At 55.4% G+C, this 15226-nt stretch overlaps 2 protein-coding genes across 2 annotated transcripts; both read left to right on the forward strand.

Moving 5' to 3' along the window:
• Positions 1-1091: 1091 nt before the first annotated feature.
• On the forward strand, positions 1092-4354 carry LOC310888185 (butyrophilin subfamily 1 member A1-like; the record flags this gene model as incomplete). Its single annotated transcript, XM_083814635.1, has 7 exons — positions 1092-1110; positions 1733-1975; positions 2105-2209; positions 2535-2555; positions 2802-2822; positions 2981-3013; positions 3191-4354. 7 exons carry the CDS (start codon positions 1092-1094, stop codon positions 3817-3819), a joined length of 1071 nt encoding a protein of 356 aa, XP_083670761.1. The 3' UTR covers positions 3820-4354.
• A 3605-nt stretch (positions 4355-7959) lies between these two features.
• LOC310888186 (E3 ubiquitin-protein ligase TRIM58-like) lies at positions 7960-13965 on the forward strand (the record flags this gene model as incomplete). The annotated part of the gene is made up of 18 exons (XM_083814636.1): positions 7960-8003; positions 8594-8629; positions 9020-9032; positions 9140-9160; positions 9807-9954; positions 10469-10489; positions 11497-11517; positions 11754-11774; positions 11861-11881; positions 11977-11997; positions 12104-12124; positions 12350-12370; positions 12457-12477; positions 12573-12593; positions 12700-12720; positions 12818-12838; positions 12997-13029; positions 13207-13965. 18 exons carry the CDS (start codon positions 7960-7962, stop codon positions 13740-13742), a joined length of 1062 nt encoding a protein of 353 aa, XP_083670762.1. The 3' UTR covers positions 13743-13965.
• Between the last annotated feature and the right edge of the window lie 1261 nt (positions 13966-15226).

Below are 15226 nucleotides of genomic sequence, written 5' to 3' on the forward strand. Positions count from 1 at the left end.
GTGGCTCCTTGTGCCCGGGCCCAAGGGGACTCCTTCCCCATCCACCTGTGGTGCCTGCAGCCCCTCGATCCCCTCACTCTTCTGTTCCAGGTCCGGACCTCAGCTCCTGCTCCCGCTGCGGCACAGATGGGGCTCCCCTGGGGCTGTGGCCACCCCAGCCTCACCGGCCATGCCAGGGGCCTCCTGACTTCCCTCGTCACTCTGCTCCTCCTTCGGCTAGGCTCAGGTAAGACCCTGCGGGGCTGCTGGGGGCTCTCCCCCCGGGGCCTGGCAGACGTGCTGCCGTGGGGAAGGGGAGCGGCCGTGGGGCAGGGGAAACCTCAGCCCACAGCTCGGCCCCAGCTGGGTTTTGCTTTCCCTTTGGTTCTTTCACGCAATATGGGCGCTGACTTCTCTGCCCTTTCTGGCTCTTCTTCACCTGCCCAAATACTGCAGAGAGGGCTCCCACTCCCAGCACACCTCCTTCTCCTGCACGTCCTCCCTCTCCCTCTCCTGTTTCCCCAGTGGTTTCCCATGGGACTTGGGGGACACAGCACGCACCAACTCTCGCACAGCTCGCCCCTTGTCACTCACTGCCCATAAATTTACAGTGGCAAAATCTCACCTCCTCTCTGTGCCCTCCTCCATTGCCTAGCCCAGCTCAGAGTGGTGGGACCAGGCCATCCTCTCACTGCCACTGTGGGGCAGGATGTCGTGCTGCCCTGCCACTTGTCCCCTCGCAAGGATGCTCGCAGCTTGGATATCAGGTGGATCCGGGATGATTTGTCTGAGACAGTGCACCACTACCGCAATGGAGAGGACCTGTACGGGGAGCAGATGTGGGCATATGCTGGGAGGACAGAGTTGGCCAGAGATGGTCTCTCTGCTGGAAGCCTGGACTTGCGAATCTCTGGGTTGAGCCCCTCGGATGATGGGCAGTATGTCTGCACTGTGAAAGATGCTGATGATTATGGAGAAACTATAGTGGATCTGGACGTGACAGGTTAGTGGCTGAACTGATGCATCCAGGTGTCCCTGGGACTGTGTGCCCTACCTAGGCCTCTGTCCCATCCTCATAGCAATTGATGAAACCTGTCAAAGAGTTTAGTCTGATGGGGCTTCACCTCCTCAGTATGTGAGCACTTGTCCAGTAAGGTGTACACCCATTCTGCTGCAAGTGAGTTTTTGGGACAGAGCTGCAAGGATGAGCTGTTTTTGATCGTTTTCTGTGGTCTCATGAACTGTGTCCAATGATGTTCTGAGGGCACTGGGCACAGGCGGCTGAGCAGCTCCTTCAGTTGTGCCAGCCATGGGACCAACGACAACATCTGAAGCAGGGAAGAGAACTCTGAGCAGTTGGACCTCTGCTTGCTTTTCGTTTTTGTCCTGGGGGAGACCTGAGACATTGTCTGGAAGTCTCGCGTCTTCTTCAAACAGCACGGCTTGGTGCAGAGACGCTGCCTGGAGGTGCTGAAGCTCAGCACCTGGGTTTTATGGGAGATTTGGGGCCACTGGCATTGTGCAGCCCTGCTCTCTGGTTCTGGCACCAGCCGCAGTTGTTTAGGGGTGAGAGTGGGTGCGTTGAGTGCGCAGTCCCAGAGCTGCTGTGGCTGTGGCTGGGCTGGGCTGTGTCTGACATGGGAGCAGATGGGGTCTTTGCCTTGGAACTGAATCCCTCCCCAAGTCAAGCCCCAGCTGCAGGGTCTTCCCCCAGCCACAGGCACTGACCCCCACCTCTCCCTGGAGGGCTAAGAGGCCGGAGGCGTCTGGGTGCTGTGTCGATCAGCCGGCTGGTACCCGCTGCTGCAGCTGCTGTGGAGGGATGCTCGCGGGCAGCATCTGCCCTCGGTCTCCCAGACACATTCCCAGGACCAGGATGGACTCTTTGAAATCGAAGGCACCGTCATCGTGACCGGGAGCGTGGAGGGGCCCTTGTCCTGCGTGGTCAGGAGCAGCCGCATCCAGCAGGAGAGGCAATTTTCCCTGCACATCGCAGGTACAAATAGCACAGCCAGGGTGACGTGTTCCTGGCCCCTGCACTTGTCCTGAGCTGGGAGAAGTCTGGGTCTTGCTTTTTGACCCAGGGGCATGTAAACGCAGCCCTTTTCCTGCTGCCTTTTCTCAGCTCCCTTCTTCCTCAACGCCCAGCCCTGGAAGGTGGCTCTGGCTCTGGTCCTCGTGCTTTTGGCTGTGTCCATTGGCCTCGGTGTTTATCTCTTTCGAAAGAAAGGTAAGCTTGCAGCGCAGGGATGGAGCGGAGGGAGGTGTTCTGCAGGGACCCGCGTGGGTCTGGAGCGGGGCTGAGCCCTGGCCCAGGGAGGTGCGTAGGAGGAGGAAGGGAATGTTCTCCTGGGGATCCCAAAGGCCTTAGGATCCTCTTGGGCCTCTGCCTTGGGCAACGAAGGCAGGGGAGAAGGCAAGGGGCCTTGGGTGGGAGGCCAGGGAGCATGGGTGCAGCGTGGGGCTGGTGGGAAGGCCCAGACCCCCTGCAGATGTTCCCACCGAGCAACCAAGCTGCTCTGCTGACCTCCTGTTCCTCTGCCTTTGCTTTTCAGCGGCACAGAGCCGAGAGCTGGGTGAGTCCTTGCAGTCCCTGCCTCCAGCCGCCTGGGGAAGTGGTGTCCCTGCAGGATGAAATGGGGTCGGTGGGCTGTGGGGGCTTGTGTGCTGGTGGCTCGGGGGTGCTGGAGGAGCAGCTGGAGCCTGACGGGGGAGTGGGGAGTGCTGTGGCTGGGGCTGCCCTGGGCATGGGACTTCTCAGCAGCTCTGGAATGAGAAGCTGTCCCCTGTCATCATGCATTGCTTTTCTCTTTCTCTTCCAGCACAACAAGCTGCAGAGCTGGGTGAGTGTCCCTGTGCTTGGGCCCCAAGGCCACAAAAAGGCAACATGCAGGGGAGGGTGGGCAGCTGGGACAGAGCAGCCCAGGGCTGGACCCTCACCCTGCCCACACCCACTGGGCAACGGCCGTGGGCTGTGACCAGCTCTCCCCTCTCATTCCAGCATGGAGAAGGTGTCTTCTGCCTCAAAATAGAGGTAGGTGTGCACTGGGTTGCCCTCTGCAGTGCTTCTCCTGCCCTTGCTGGGGCATGTTCAGGAGCCAAGAGGTGCCCCATCTCCTGCCCCGTGGGGCAGCTCCTGGCCCCGAGCTGGGGAAAGCCTGCCCAGGGCTGAGCTCTGCCCCTGATGGCCTGGCTCCTTCTGTCCCTGCAGTGAAGGTGACCCTGGATCCAGACACGGCTCATCCACTGCTTGTCCTGTCAGAGGACCACAGGAGTGTGAGACGGGAAATTAAATGGCAGCAGGTGCCCAGCACACCCGAGAGATTTGATATTCGGTGCTGCGTGCTGGGCCATGAGAAGTTTAAAGAGGGGAGGCACTGGTGGGAGGTGGAGGTGGAGGGGGAGAGGGAAGAGTATTCTTGTTGGGCTGTGGGAGTGGCCAGGGCATCTGTGAAGAGGAAGGGGGAGATCAACATGAGACCTGAAGGAGGGATCTGGGCTGTGCAGTATGATGATGGGCAGCTCAAGTCTCTCACATCTCCTCCCACCCCCTTGTCCCTGTCCCCTGTCCCCACGAGGATCTGGGTCTGTCTGGACTGTACCCAGCAGCAGGTGTCTTTTATCAATGCTAACAATGGGGTCGAGATCTTCACTTTCACAGCAGCCTCCTTCAATGGGGAGAGCATCCGCCCCTGGTTCCGCCTGGAGACACAGGGAATTCAGCTGTGCCTGAGGGACAGCATCCCCCAGACCCTGTCCCCAGCCCTGGGGGGCTCCTGCCCTTCTCCACCCACTCCTGCATCACCTCTCCTTGGTCCTGCAGGAGCAGCACAGGAATGAGGGTCAGTGGGGCCAGGGACTGCCCTGTGTTCCTTCCTGCTGCTGGGGGAGGGCTGGGATGCTGCAAGCAGGGGCCAGGCCAGGCACAAGCCCTGCTGGCACCCGCGGGTCTCACCCTGCCTCTGAGCCCCAGCGGGCAGCACAGGGGCTGCAGCAGCTCTCCACGCTCCTCTCCCCTCTGCTTGCACTGCTTGCAGAACCCCAGTGCAAGGGATGTGGTCACCGTGTGCTGCCGGCCATTGCAGGCCACCTTTGCCTCCTAGTTTGGGGTTGATCTTTGCTCTGTGCCTGGTGCTGAGCATGAGCAGCCTGTGGGGGCTCTTTGTTCCCTTCTCTGGAGGACATCAAGGCACAGCAGCAGCAGGACTGTGGCAAATAAAGATGTTCACAGGAAGGTGGAGTCTGGCAGTGGCATTTCCTGGGTGCTTTCTGTCCTGAGGCTTTGCTGCCTGGGAAGGCGTCTTGCAGCAGACCGTCTCCTTGGTGTTGGTCCTGGGAGTCAGAGATAGGAGGAACCTAAGCTCCAGCTGCCCCCAGTTCCCCAGCTGATGCCTGGAACCCACTTGTCCCAGCTGGGTCATTGCCCTGCCCTGGGGGCACCCAAAGAGCTTCCAGCCTCCCATCACAGGCTCTGCAGAGGCTGTGCACACAGGAGGCATCACTGGCTCCTGGAAGTCCTCCTGGAAGACCTCCAAGGTGGTCTCAGCCTTCAGCCCTAGATCACAGAATCACAGGATAGCCCCATTTGGAAGGGACCCAACGGGACCATCGAGTCCATCTCCTGGCCCCACAAAGACCACCCAAAAATCAGACCCTGTGCCTGAGATCCTTCTCCAAATGCTCCTTGAGCTGCAGGAGGCTTGGGGCTGGGGCCACATCCCTGGGGAGCCTGTTCCTGTGCCCGACCACCCTCTTGGTGAAGAACCTTTTCTGAACAGCCAGCCTGAGCCTCCCCTGTGGCAGCTCCATGCCGTTCCCTCGGGCCCTGTCGCTGGCCCCAGAGAGCAGAGACCGGCACCTGCCCCTCCGCTCCCCTCATCAGGAAGCTGTGGGCCGGCGCGAGGCCTCCCCTGTGTCTCCTCTGCTCTGGGCTCAACAAGCCAAGCGCCTTCAGCCGCTCCTCACACGCCTTGCCTTGCAGAGCCTTCTCCATCCTCGTAGCCCTCCCTTGGAGGCTCTCGCACAGTTTCACGCCCTTTGTCTGCTGTGGTGCCCACAGCTGCACGCAGTGCTCGAGGTGAGGCCGCAGCAGGCCGAGCAGAGCGGGACGATCCCTTCCCTCGGCCGGCCAGCAGTGCCTTGCCTGAGGCACCCCAGGGCACGCTTGGCCCTTTGGGCTGCCAGGGCCCGCTGCTGGCTCACACCCAACTTGCCATCGGCCACAATCCCCAGCTCCCGTTCTGGGGGCTGCTCTCCAGCCTCTCGCCCCCCACGCTGTACGTACAGCCAGGGCTGCCCCTGCCCAGGGACAGGGCCCAGCACTTGCTCTTGTTAAACTTCCCACAGGCGGTGGCTGCCCAGCTCTCCCCTTTGGCCAGATCCCCCTGCAAGGCCTCTCCAGCCTCAAGGGAGTCAGCAGCTCCTCCCAGTTCAGAGTCAGCCACAAACTCACTCAGGTTTCCTTCCAGTCCTGCCTCCAGGACATTTATGGGACCACTGAAGAGACCTGGCCCCAAAATGGAGCCCTGCAGAGCCCCACTCATGACTGGCCGCCAGCCTGATGTTGCCCTGTTTACCAGATCCCTCCGAGCCTGACCTGTCAGCCAATTGTTCACCCATTGTATCGTGCACTTATCTGGGTCTATGCTGGACATTAGGTCTGGCTGGGTATGGTCAGAAACAATGTTTTAATCTTCCCTGAAATCCAAAACGATCACCTCAGCTGGCTCCCCTCGGCCAACTGGGTGGCTGACCTTGTCATAAAAAGAAATTGAGTTTGTTAAATAGGACTTTTCCCTCACGAACCCATGTGTGCTGTGAGCAGTGTCCGCATTGTCCCTGAGGTGTTTTTCACTCACTCCCAGAGCAATCTCCATAACTTTACCAGGCACTGCTGTTAGCGTTCATGAAAACACATAATCCACGAAGTGATTATATGAAGGTGCTTTATTAGGCGCCAGAAGTTAGGGGCATGCCTGCCCAAATCTAACTTCGTCTGATTTGTTCTCTTAGTTCTCTTTTATCTCCTAAGATACTACATATGCATTAGGTTTCACAACTCATCTATGCATATTCATTTCCTAGCTCCGCCTAGCCTCGCTTCGTATGCTAATTATCTTATCAGTCCTTCTGCGCTTGCGTACTGCTCTCTGGTGGTCGTCCGGGTGGTCGTCGGGATGAAGTAAGATGTCTTCATCAGAGTTGAACTTTTTAACGTTTCCTTCTCACGCATGCTCTCTGAGCCCTTGGTCTCAGTCCAAACCGCAAGGTTGGTTTGATCCAGTTCCCAGAGTCCAAGAAGCCCCAGTTATCTAGATGTCTTGCAAATTGAGCATTCTTTTAATCCTCCTTACTCCTCATCATGAATTGGTGCATTCTCATGTTACCCTTGCACATATATTTTGTATCTTCCAAGCTCAGCCTCGGAACAGTACATCGCAAATGTAACATATTAAACAATATTGTATTATTTCTTCTTCTATTACTAACACTGCCATGAGACTGACAGGCCTGTAATTCCCAGGGATTTCTTTGCTTCCCTTCTTGGAAACTGGGGCAACATTTGGCAGCTTCCCGTCACTGGGACCTCTCCCGATTCCCAAGGATATTTCAAAAGTAATTTATTGAGATTTCCTGATGACATCAGCCAGTTCTCTGAGTACTCTGGGATGAATCCCATCAGCCCCTGTAGTCTTGTATGCATGCACCTGTAGGAGCAAATAGCAACAAAATTCAGGGTTGGCTGGGTGTTTAATGTTCCCGTAGTCAATACTCTCCAAGACGGGGCACCTGGGGTCCCAGTGCCCATTGTCAGTGTTGGAGACAATGGCAAAGGAAGCATTAAACATCTCTGTGTTGATCTCCCTGTTTGTGAGGAGACCATTCCCATCAAGTAATACACCAATGTTTTCTCTGGTCCTACTTTTGCTCTTAAGGTATTTTTTAAAAATCATGTTTACTGTCCCTCACAGTACTGTCCAGATCCAACATGAATTTAGATTTGTCCATATGAATTTTCTGCCTGCAAAGGTAAACAGCATCTCTGTAGTCCTCCCATGTTGCTTGACCTGGCTTCCAGCGCACATAAACTTTCCTTATCCACCTTAGCACTGGAAGAAAATCCCTGCCAATCTGAGCTGACCTCCTGCCATGGCTGCTTGACCAGAGCCAGGAGTGCAGCTTATTCTTTGCCCGCACCACCCTGAGCAAAGGGTGGCAGCGCTGGGCTCAGCACCCAGATGCGCACCACTCCCTGCAACCTCTGATCCTGCTCAGCTCTGGAGACACTTGGTACCATCCCCCAAGGGGCAAAGTTTCTCCCAGGTGATTATTGCTGCCAGGAACTGGGCAAAGGTTGGGGAAGTTGAGTGCAGCCTTGTACTTTCTGCAGCTCTGCTGGGTGCCATGAGGGACCTCTTTCTCAGTGGGGCTTCCTTGGAGAAGAAAGGTAAGCTGGCAGTGCAGGGATGGAGTGGAGGGAGGTGTTCTGCAGGGAACCGCATGGGTCTGGAGCGGGGCTGAACCCTGGCCCAGGGAGGTGCATAGGAGGAGGAAGGGAATGTTCTCCTGGGGATCCCAAAGGCCTTAGGATCCTCTTGGGCCTCTGCCTTGGGCAACGAAGGCAGGGGAGAAGGCAAGGGGCCTTGGGTGGGAGGCCAGGGAGCATGGCTGCAGCGTGGGGCTGGTGGGAAGGCCCAGACCCCCTGCAGATGTTCCCACCGAGCAACCAAGCTGCTCTGCTGACCTCCTGTTCCTCCACCTTTGCTTTTCAGCGGCACAGAGCCGAGAGCTGGGTGAGTCCTTGCAGTCCTTGCCCCCAGCCCCCTGGGGAAGTGGTGTCCCTGCGGGAGGGACTGGTCTGGGTGGGCTGTGGGGGCTTGTGTGCTGGTGGCTCGGGGGTGCTGGAGGAGCAGCTGTAGACTGACGGGGGAGTGGGGAGTGCTGGGGCTGGGGCTGCCCTGGCCACGGGACACGGCCGGGATGGCTGAAAGGAACGGGGATCAAGGTGGGGACGGGGAGCAAAGGTAAGTCTCCTTCAGCATCTGAAGGGATTTGGGGTCCTGCAATGGGACGAAAAATTACTCGCTCTCATCATGCATTTTTTTCTTCCCATTTCCATTCCGGCCAGCTGAATGTCAGAGAGTGTCCTTGACCCCAAACCCAAAGAAAATTATATCTTGTCACTTATTGAGAATTCGTACTCTCTCACCAAGTGCTTTTACTTTTTTTTTTTTTTTCCAGAGAAACTATTTTGAATTACAAAATTTCCAAAAATGGGTGAGTGTCCCTGAGCCTGGGCCCCATGGAAATGTGAAGGCAATGTGCAGGGGAGGGTGGGCACCTGGTACAGAGTACTCCAGGGCTTCTCTCTTTCTTGTCCATATGAGTACCAGATCAGTCAGGGTATGTCTCCATCAGCACCTAAAGGGATTTGGGGTCCTGCAATGGCATGACAAGTTACTTCCTCTCATCATGCTTTTTTTTCTTCCCATTTCCATTCTGGCCAGCTGAATGTCAGAGAGAGTCCCTGTCCCCGAACCCAAAGAAAATGATATCCTGTCATTTATTGAGAATTCGTACTCTCTCACCAAATGCTTTTGCTTTTGTTTATCAGGGAATTGCTTTCAAAACGGACGACGTTCATCACTGGGTGAGTGTCCCTGAGCTTGGGCCCCAGGGCAACGCCAAGTCGATTTTTTCGGGTGAGGGTGGGTACCAGGGATAGAGCAGCCCAGGGCCAGCCCCTCACCCTGACGCGGGACTGGGGAGTGCTGGGGCTGGGGCTGCCCTGGGCACGAGACACAGCTGGGATGGCTGAAAGGAATGGGGATCAAGGTGGGGACGGGGAGTGAGCTGCAGGGCTGCCCCCTCTGCACGATGCTTCTGGAGGTAGTCTGGGCTGTTCCAATCTGGATGCAATGTGGTCTGTGCCCACCCACCTGAGAAAAAAAAAATTGTTTCGAGCTATGGGAGTTGCCATGGCATGTGAAGCAATGCCTTCTGATCACGCATTGATTTTGCTTTACTCTTCCACCAAAAGTATGCAAAGCTGGGTAAGTCTCCCTTCATAAAGCAAAGATTTGGTGTCTTCCCATGGGACTAGCAATGGGATGAGAAATTTTCCCTTCTCATTATGTCTTGCTTTTGCTTTCGCTTTCAGAAGAACATGCTTCAGAGCAGGGTGAGTGTCTGTGTGCTTGGACTCCAAGGGAATGCGAAGGCAATGTACTGGGGAGGGTGAGCGGCTGGGACAGAGCAGCCAAGGGCTGGCTCCTCACCCTGATAGGGGAGTGGGGAGTGCTGGGGCTGGGGCTGCCCTGGGCACGGGACACGGCCGGGATGGCTGAAAGGAACGGGGATCAAGGTGGGGACGGGGAGCGAGCTGTGGGGCTGCCCCGCTCTGCACTGACGCTTCTGGGACAGGGACGTCCTCCACCCGTCCCCATTCCCTTCCACTTGTGTTTTGGTGGCACGGTGCAGAGAGCTGCACAAGTGTCTCTCCTTACTGCTCCACGTGCATGAGCCTTGCTCAGTGCAGGTTCTTGCTCGCTGTTAGTCTGGTCCCTCTCAATCTGGGAGCAAGGTGCTCTCTGCCCACTCACTGGAGAAAAATAATTGAGGGCCTAGCTATGGGAATAACCATGGCATGTGAAGCACTGCCTTCTGATCCCTCATTCCTTTTGTTTTCCTTTTCTGGGGAAAGGAAATGCAAAGCTGGGTAAATTTCCCTTCCTAAACCCAAAGATTTGGTGTCTTCTCAAGGGAGCAGCCACAGGCTGAGCAGCTCTCCCTTCTCACCATCCATTGCTCTTCTCTGTCTTTTCCAGCTGAACAACCCGAACTGCTGGGTGAGTGTTCCTCTGAAAAAGGAAGGAATCTGGGGACTCCAGAGGGGGCTGTGGGATGGGAAGATGTCCTTTTCGATCATGTGTTGTTTTTGTCTTTGTTTTGCAGAGAAAAAAGATGCAAAGCCTGGTGAGTAACCCACAGCACAACAGACCAGTTTGGGGTCCAGCCATGGGATTCAGAAACTCTCCCCTCTCAACATGCCTCGTTTTGGTTTTCTTTTTTTCCTCTTTCCCAGAGTATCAAGCTGCAGAGCTGAGTGTGTGCCCCTGAGTTTGGGCCCAAGGGCAACGCCAAGGCAATGTGCAGGGGAGGGTGGGCAGCTGGGACAGAGCAGCCCAGGGCTGGCCCCTCACCCTGGTGAGGGAGTGGGGAGTGCTGGGGCTGGGGCTGCCCTGGGCATGGGACATGGCCGGGATGGCTGAAAGGAATGGGGATCGTGGTGGGGACGGGGAGTGAGCTGCGGGGCTGCCCTGTTCTGCACTGACGCTTCTGGAGGTAGTCTGGGCTGTTCCAATCTGGATGCAATGTGGTCTGTGCCCACCTACCTGAGAAAAAAAAATTAGTTTCGAGATATGGGAGTAGCCATGGCATGTGAAGCACTGCCTTCTGATCACACATTGCTTATCTTTTCCTTTTCCAGGGAAAAAAGGCAAAAAGCAAGGTAAGTCTCCCTTCATAAAGCACAGATTTGGTGTCTTCCCATAGGACTAGCAATGGGATGAGAAATTTTCCCTTCTCATCATGTCTTGCTTTTGCTTTCCCCTTCCAGCAATACTAGCTGTAGAGCAGAGTGAGTGTCCCTGAGCTTGGGCCCCAGGGGAATGCCAAGACGATGTGCAGGGGAGGGTGGGCAGCTGGGACAGAGCACTGCAGGGCTTCTCTCTTTCTTGTCCATATGAATACCTTGCAAGTCAGGGTAAGTCTCCATCAGCATCTGAAGGGATTTGGGGTCCTGCAATGGGACAACAAGTGACTCCCTCTCATCATGCATTTTTTTCTTCCCATTTCCATTCTGGCCAGCTGAATGTCAGAGAGAGTCCCTGTCCCCAAACCCAAAGAAAATGATATCCTGTCATTTATTGTGAATTTGTACTCTTTCACCAAGTGGTTTTGCTTTTCTTTTGCAGAGAAACTATTTCCAATAAGAAAATTTCCAAAACTGGTTGAGTGTCCATGAGCTTAGGCCCCAGGGGAATGTGAAGGCGATGTGCAGGGGAGGGTGGGCAGCTGAGACTGAGCACTGAAGGGCTGGCCCCTCACCCTGACATGGGACTGGGGAGTGCTGGGGCTGGGGCTGCCCTGGGCATTGGACACGGCCGGGATGGCTGAAAGGAACGGGGATCAAGGTGGGGACGGGGAGCGAGCTGCGGGGCTGCTCTGCTCTGCACTGACACTTCTGGGACAGGGACGTCCTCCACCCATCCCCATTCACTTCCACTGGCGTTATGGTGGCACGGTGCAGAGAGCTCCACAAGTGTCCTTATAGTTTCACGCGCATGAGCCTTGCTCAGAGCTGATTCTTGCTGTTAGTCTGGTCCCTCCCAATCTGGGAACAAGGTGGTCTGCACCCACTCACCTGAGAGAAATATTTATGGTCTAGCTATGGGAGAAGCCTGGAATGTGAAGCACTGCCTTCAGATTATACATTGCTTTGCTTTTCTTTTCCAGCGAAAGAAGACGCAAAGCTGGGTAAGTCTCCCTTCATAAACCCAAGATGTGGTTTCTTCCCATGGGAGCAGCAATGGAATGAGAAGTTCTCCCTTCTCATCCTGCATTGCTTTTGCTTTCCTTTTCCAGCTGAACAAGCTGCAGAGCTGGGTGACTGTTCTTCCCCCAAATGAAGGGATTTGGGGACTGCCAGTGACAGCTATGGTCTGAGAAACTTTCTTCTCTGAACATGCATTGCTTTTCTCTTTCTTTTGCAGGGGAAAAAGATGCAAGGCTGGGTAAGTCTACATCAGCATCTGAAAGGATCTGGGGTCTTGTAATGGGATTTCCCTCTCATCATGCCTTCCTTTCTTCTCATTTCAAGAGGATCTATCAGCGAGACTGGGTGAGTCTCTGTCCCCAAACCCAAGGAAAAGTGGTTCTTTACATGTAATGAGAATCTGTACTCTCTCACCAAGTGTTTTCACTTTTCTTTTTCAGAAGAACTAGCTACAGAGCTGGGTGAGTGTCCTCCCAAAAATGAAGGAATTTGGGTTCTACCATTGGGAGCTGTGGGATGGGAAGACGTCCCATTCCTTCATGCATTGGTTTTCCTTTTGTTTTCTAGCGAAACAAGATGCAAAGCTGGGTGAGTATCCTGTAACACAATTAACCATTTACATTCCTGCCATCAGATGAGAAGCTCTCCCCTCTCATCAGGCATTGCTTTTGCTTTCCTTTTCCAGCTGAACAAGCTGCAGAGCTGGGTGACTGTTCTTCCCCCAAATGAAGGGATTTGGGGACTGCCAGTGACAGCTATGGTCTGAGAAACTTTCTTCTCTGAACATGCATTGCTTTTCTCTTTCTTTTGCAGGGGAAAAAGATGCAAGGCTGGGTAAGTCTACATCAGCATCTGAAAGGATCTGGGGTCTTGTAATGGGATTTCCCTCTCATCATGCCTTCCTTTCTTCTCATTTCAAGAGGATCTATCAGCGAGACTGGGTGAGTCTCTGTCCCCAAACCCAAGGAAAAGTGGTTCTTTACATGTAATGAGAATCTGTACTCTCTCACCAAGTGTTCTCACTTTTCTTTTTCAGAGGAACTAGCTACAGAGCTGGGTGAGTGTCCTCCCAAAAATGAAGGAATTTGGGTTCTACCATTGGGAGCTGTGGGATGGGAAGACGTCCCATTCCTTCATGCATTGGTTTTCCTTTTGTTTTCTAGCGAAACAAGATGCAAAGCGGGGTGAGTATCCTGTAACACAATTAACCATTTACATTCCTGCCATCAGATGAAAAGCTCTCCCCTCTCATCAGGCATTGCTTTTGCTTTCCTTTTCCAGCTGAACAAGCTGCAGAGCTGGGTGAGTGTCCCAGTGCTTGGGCCCCTGGGAAACACCAAGGCAATGTGCAGGGGAGGGTGGGCAGCTGGGACAGAGCAGCCCAGGGCTGGACCCTCACCCTGCCCACAGCCACTGGGCACTGGCCAAGGGCTGTGACCAGCTCTCCCCTCTCATTCCAGTATGGAGAAAGCTTCTGCTGCTTCAAAATACAGGTAGGTATGCTTTGGGTAACCCTCTGCGGTGCTTCTCCTGCCCTTGCTGGGGCATGTTCAGGAGCCAAGAGGTGCCCCATCTCCTGCCCTGTGGGGCAGCTCCTGGCCCCGAGCTGGGGAAAGCCTGCCCAGGGCTGAGCTCTGCCCCTGATGGCCTGGCTCCTTCTGTCCCTGCAGTGAAGGTGACCCTGGATGCAGACACGGCTCATCCCATGCTTGTCCTGTCTCAGGACTACAGGAGTGTGAGATGGGAAAGTAAATGGCAGCAGGTGCACAACACCCCAGAGAGATTTGACACTTGTCGCTGTGTGCTGGGCCGTGAGGAGTTCAGAGAGGGGAGGCATTGCTGGGAGGTGGAGGCGGAGGCCGAGAAGGGAAAGTATTCTTGGTGGGGTGTGGGGGTTGCCAGGGCATCTGTGAAGAGGAAGGGAGAGATCAGCATGAGCCCTGAAGAAGGAATCTGGGCTGTGCAGTATGATCAGGGGCAGCTCAAGTCTCTCACATTTCCTCCCACTCACTTGTCCCTGTCCCCTGTCCCCACGAGGATCTGGGTCTGTCTGGACTGTACCCAGCAGCAGGTGTCTTTTATCAGTGCTGACAATGGTGTCGAGATCTTCACTTTCACAGCAGCTTCCTTCAATGGGGAGAGCATGCGACCCTGGTTCTGGCTGGGGACGAATGCCCAGCTGTGCCTAAGGGACAGCACCCTGTAGACCCTGTCCCCAGCCCTGGGGGGCTCCTGCCCTTCTCCACCCACTCCTGGCTCACCTCTCCTTGGTCCTGCAGGAGCAGTGCAGGGGCAGTGGGGCCAGGGGCTGCCCCGTGTTCCTCCCTGCACTCTGTGACATGCACTGGCTGGTGGGGGGCACTCAGACTTCAGGCACCCCTTTGCTTCATGTTTGCGAACCCCATCTGTGGGCTCCAGTTTTCCACTCCTAACTCCATTTATGAATATGTTTTTTTTTTGGTATAAAAATGTGAGTTTTATAACAGGGATTTAGATGTAAAATAATCAGTAATACTCCTTGTAATTAAATAAATAACTTCTGAACCTGGAATATCCCAGTGTGGGAATGTTTTAAGTCATTATGAAGGAAGCTCCTTACCACAAAAGGAATGGGCATCTTGACCTGGCATCGTTAAACAGCCCAGTGCGAGCTGGATTTTAGCCAAAGTGCAGCTGCTGTGGGGGGCAGCGAGGGGGCAGTGGTGGCTGGATGCTTCAGAACTGGGATGCTGTGGGACCTGCATGCTCCAGGATGAGGATGATCCGGGGTCAGGATGCACTGGGGCTGTGATGCTCCAGGAGTTGTATACTTCAGAACTGGGATGCTCAGGGGTCAGGATGCTCTGGGGGCGGGATGAACCCTAAAGAGAGTGCAGCAGGACCAGGATGCTCTGTGGTGGAGGGGAAGGGGGTGGCAGGATGCTGCAGGAACTGGCCTGGGAAGAGGCAGGAGAAACATAGGAATGGGTTGGGGCTGCAGGAACCGAAAAAAAAAGTAGAGTCCTGGAAGCTCTTGTGCTTTGAACTCTGCCCTGCACAGGGCTCCTGTGCTGGGGCACAAGCCCTGCTGGCACCCGTGGGTCTCAGCCTGCTGCTGAGCGCCAGTGTGCAGCACAGGGGCTGCAGCAGCTCTCCACGCTCCTCTCCCCTCTGCTTGCACTGCTTGCAGACCCCAGTGCAAGGGATGTGGTCACCGTGTGCTGCCGGCCATTGCAGGCCACCTTTGCCTTCTAGTTTGGGGTTGATCTATGCTCTGTGCCTGGTGCTGAGCATGAGCAGCCTGTGGGGGCTCTTTGTTCCCTCCTCTGGAGCACACCAAGGCACAGCAGCAGCAGGACTGTGGCAAATAAAGTTTTGCACAGGAAGATGGAGTCTGGCAGTGGCATTTCCTGGGTGCTTTCTGTCCTGAGGCTTTGCTGCCTGGGAAGGCGTCTTGCAGCACACTGTCTCCTTGGTGCCTGAGCATCCCCTGTGGCAGCTCCATGCCGTTCCCTCGGGCCCTGTCGCTGGCCCCAGAGAGCAGAGACCGGCACCTGCCCCTCTGCTCCCCTCATCAGGAAGATGTGGGCCGGCGCGAGGCCTCCCCTGCGTCTCCTCTGCTCTGGGCTCAACAAGCCAAGCACCTTCAGCCGTTCCTCACACCCCTTGCCCTGCAGAGCCTTCGCCGTCCTCGTAGCCCTCCCTTGGAGG

The sequence above is a fragment of the Anser anser genome, assembly GCF_964211835.1.
Source record: "Anser anser genome assembly, chromosome: 31".
NCBI classification, from domain to species: Eukaryota; Metazoa; Chordata; class Aves; order Anseriformes; family Anatidae; genus Anser; species Anser anser.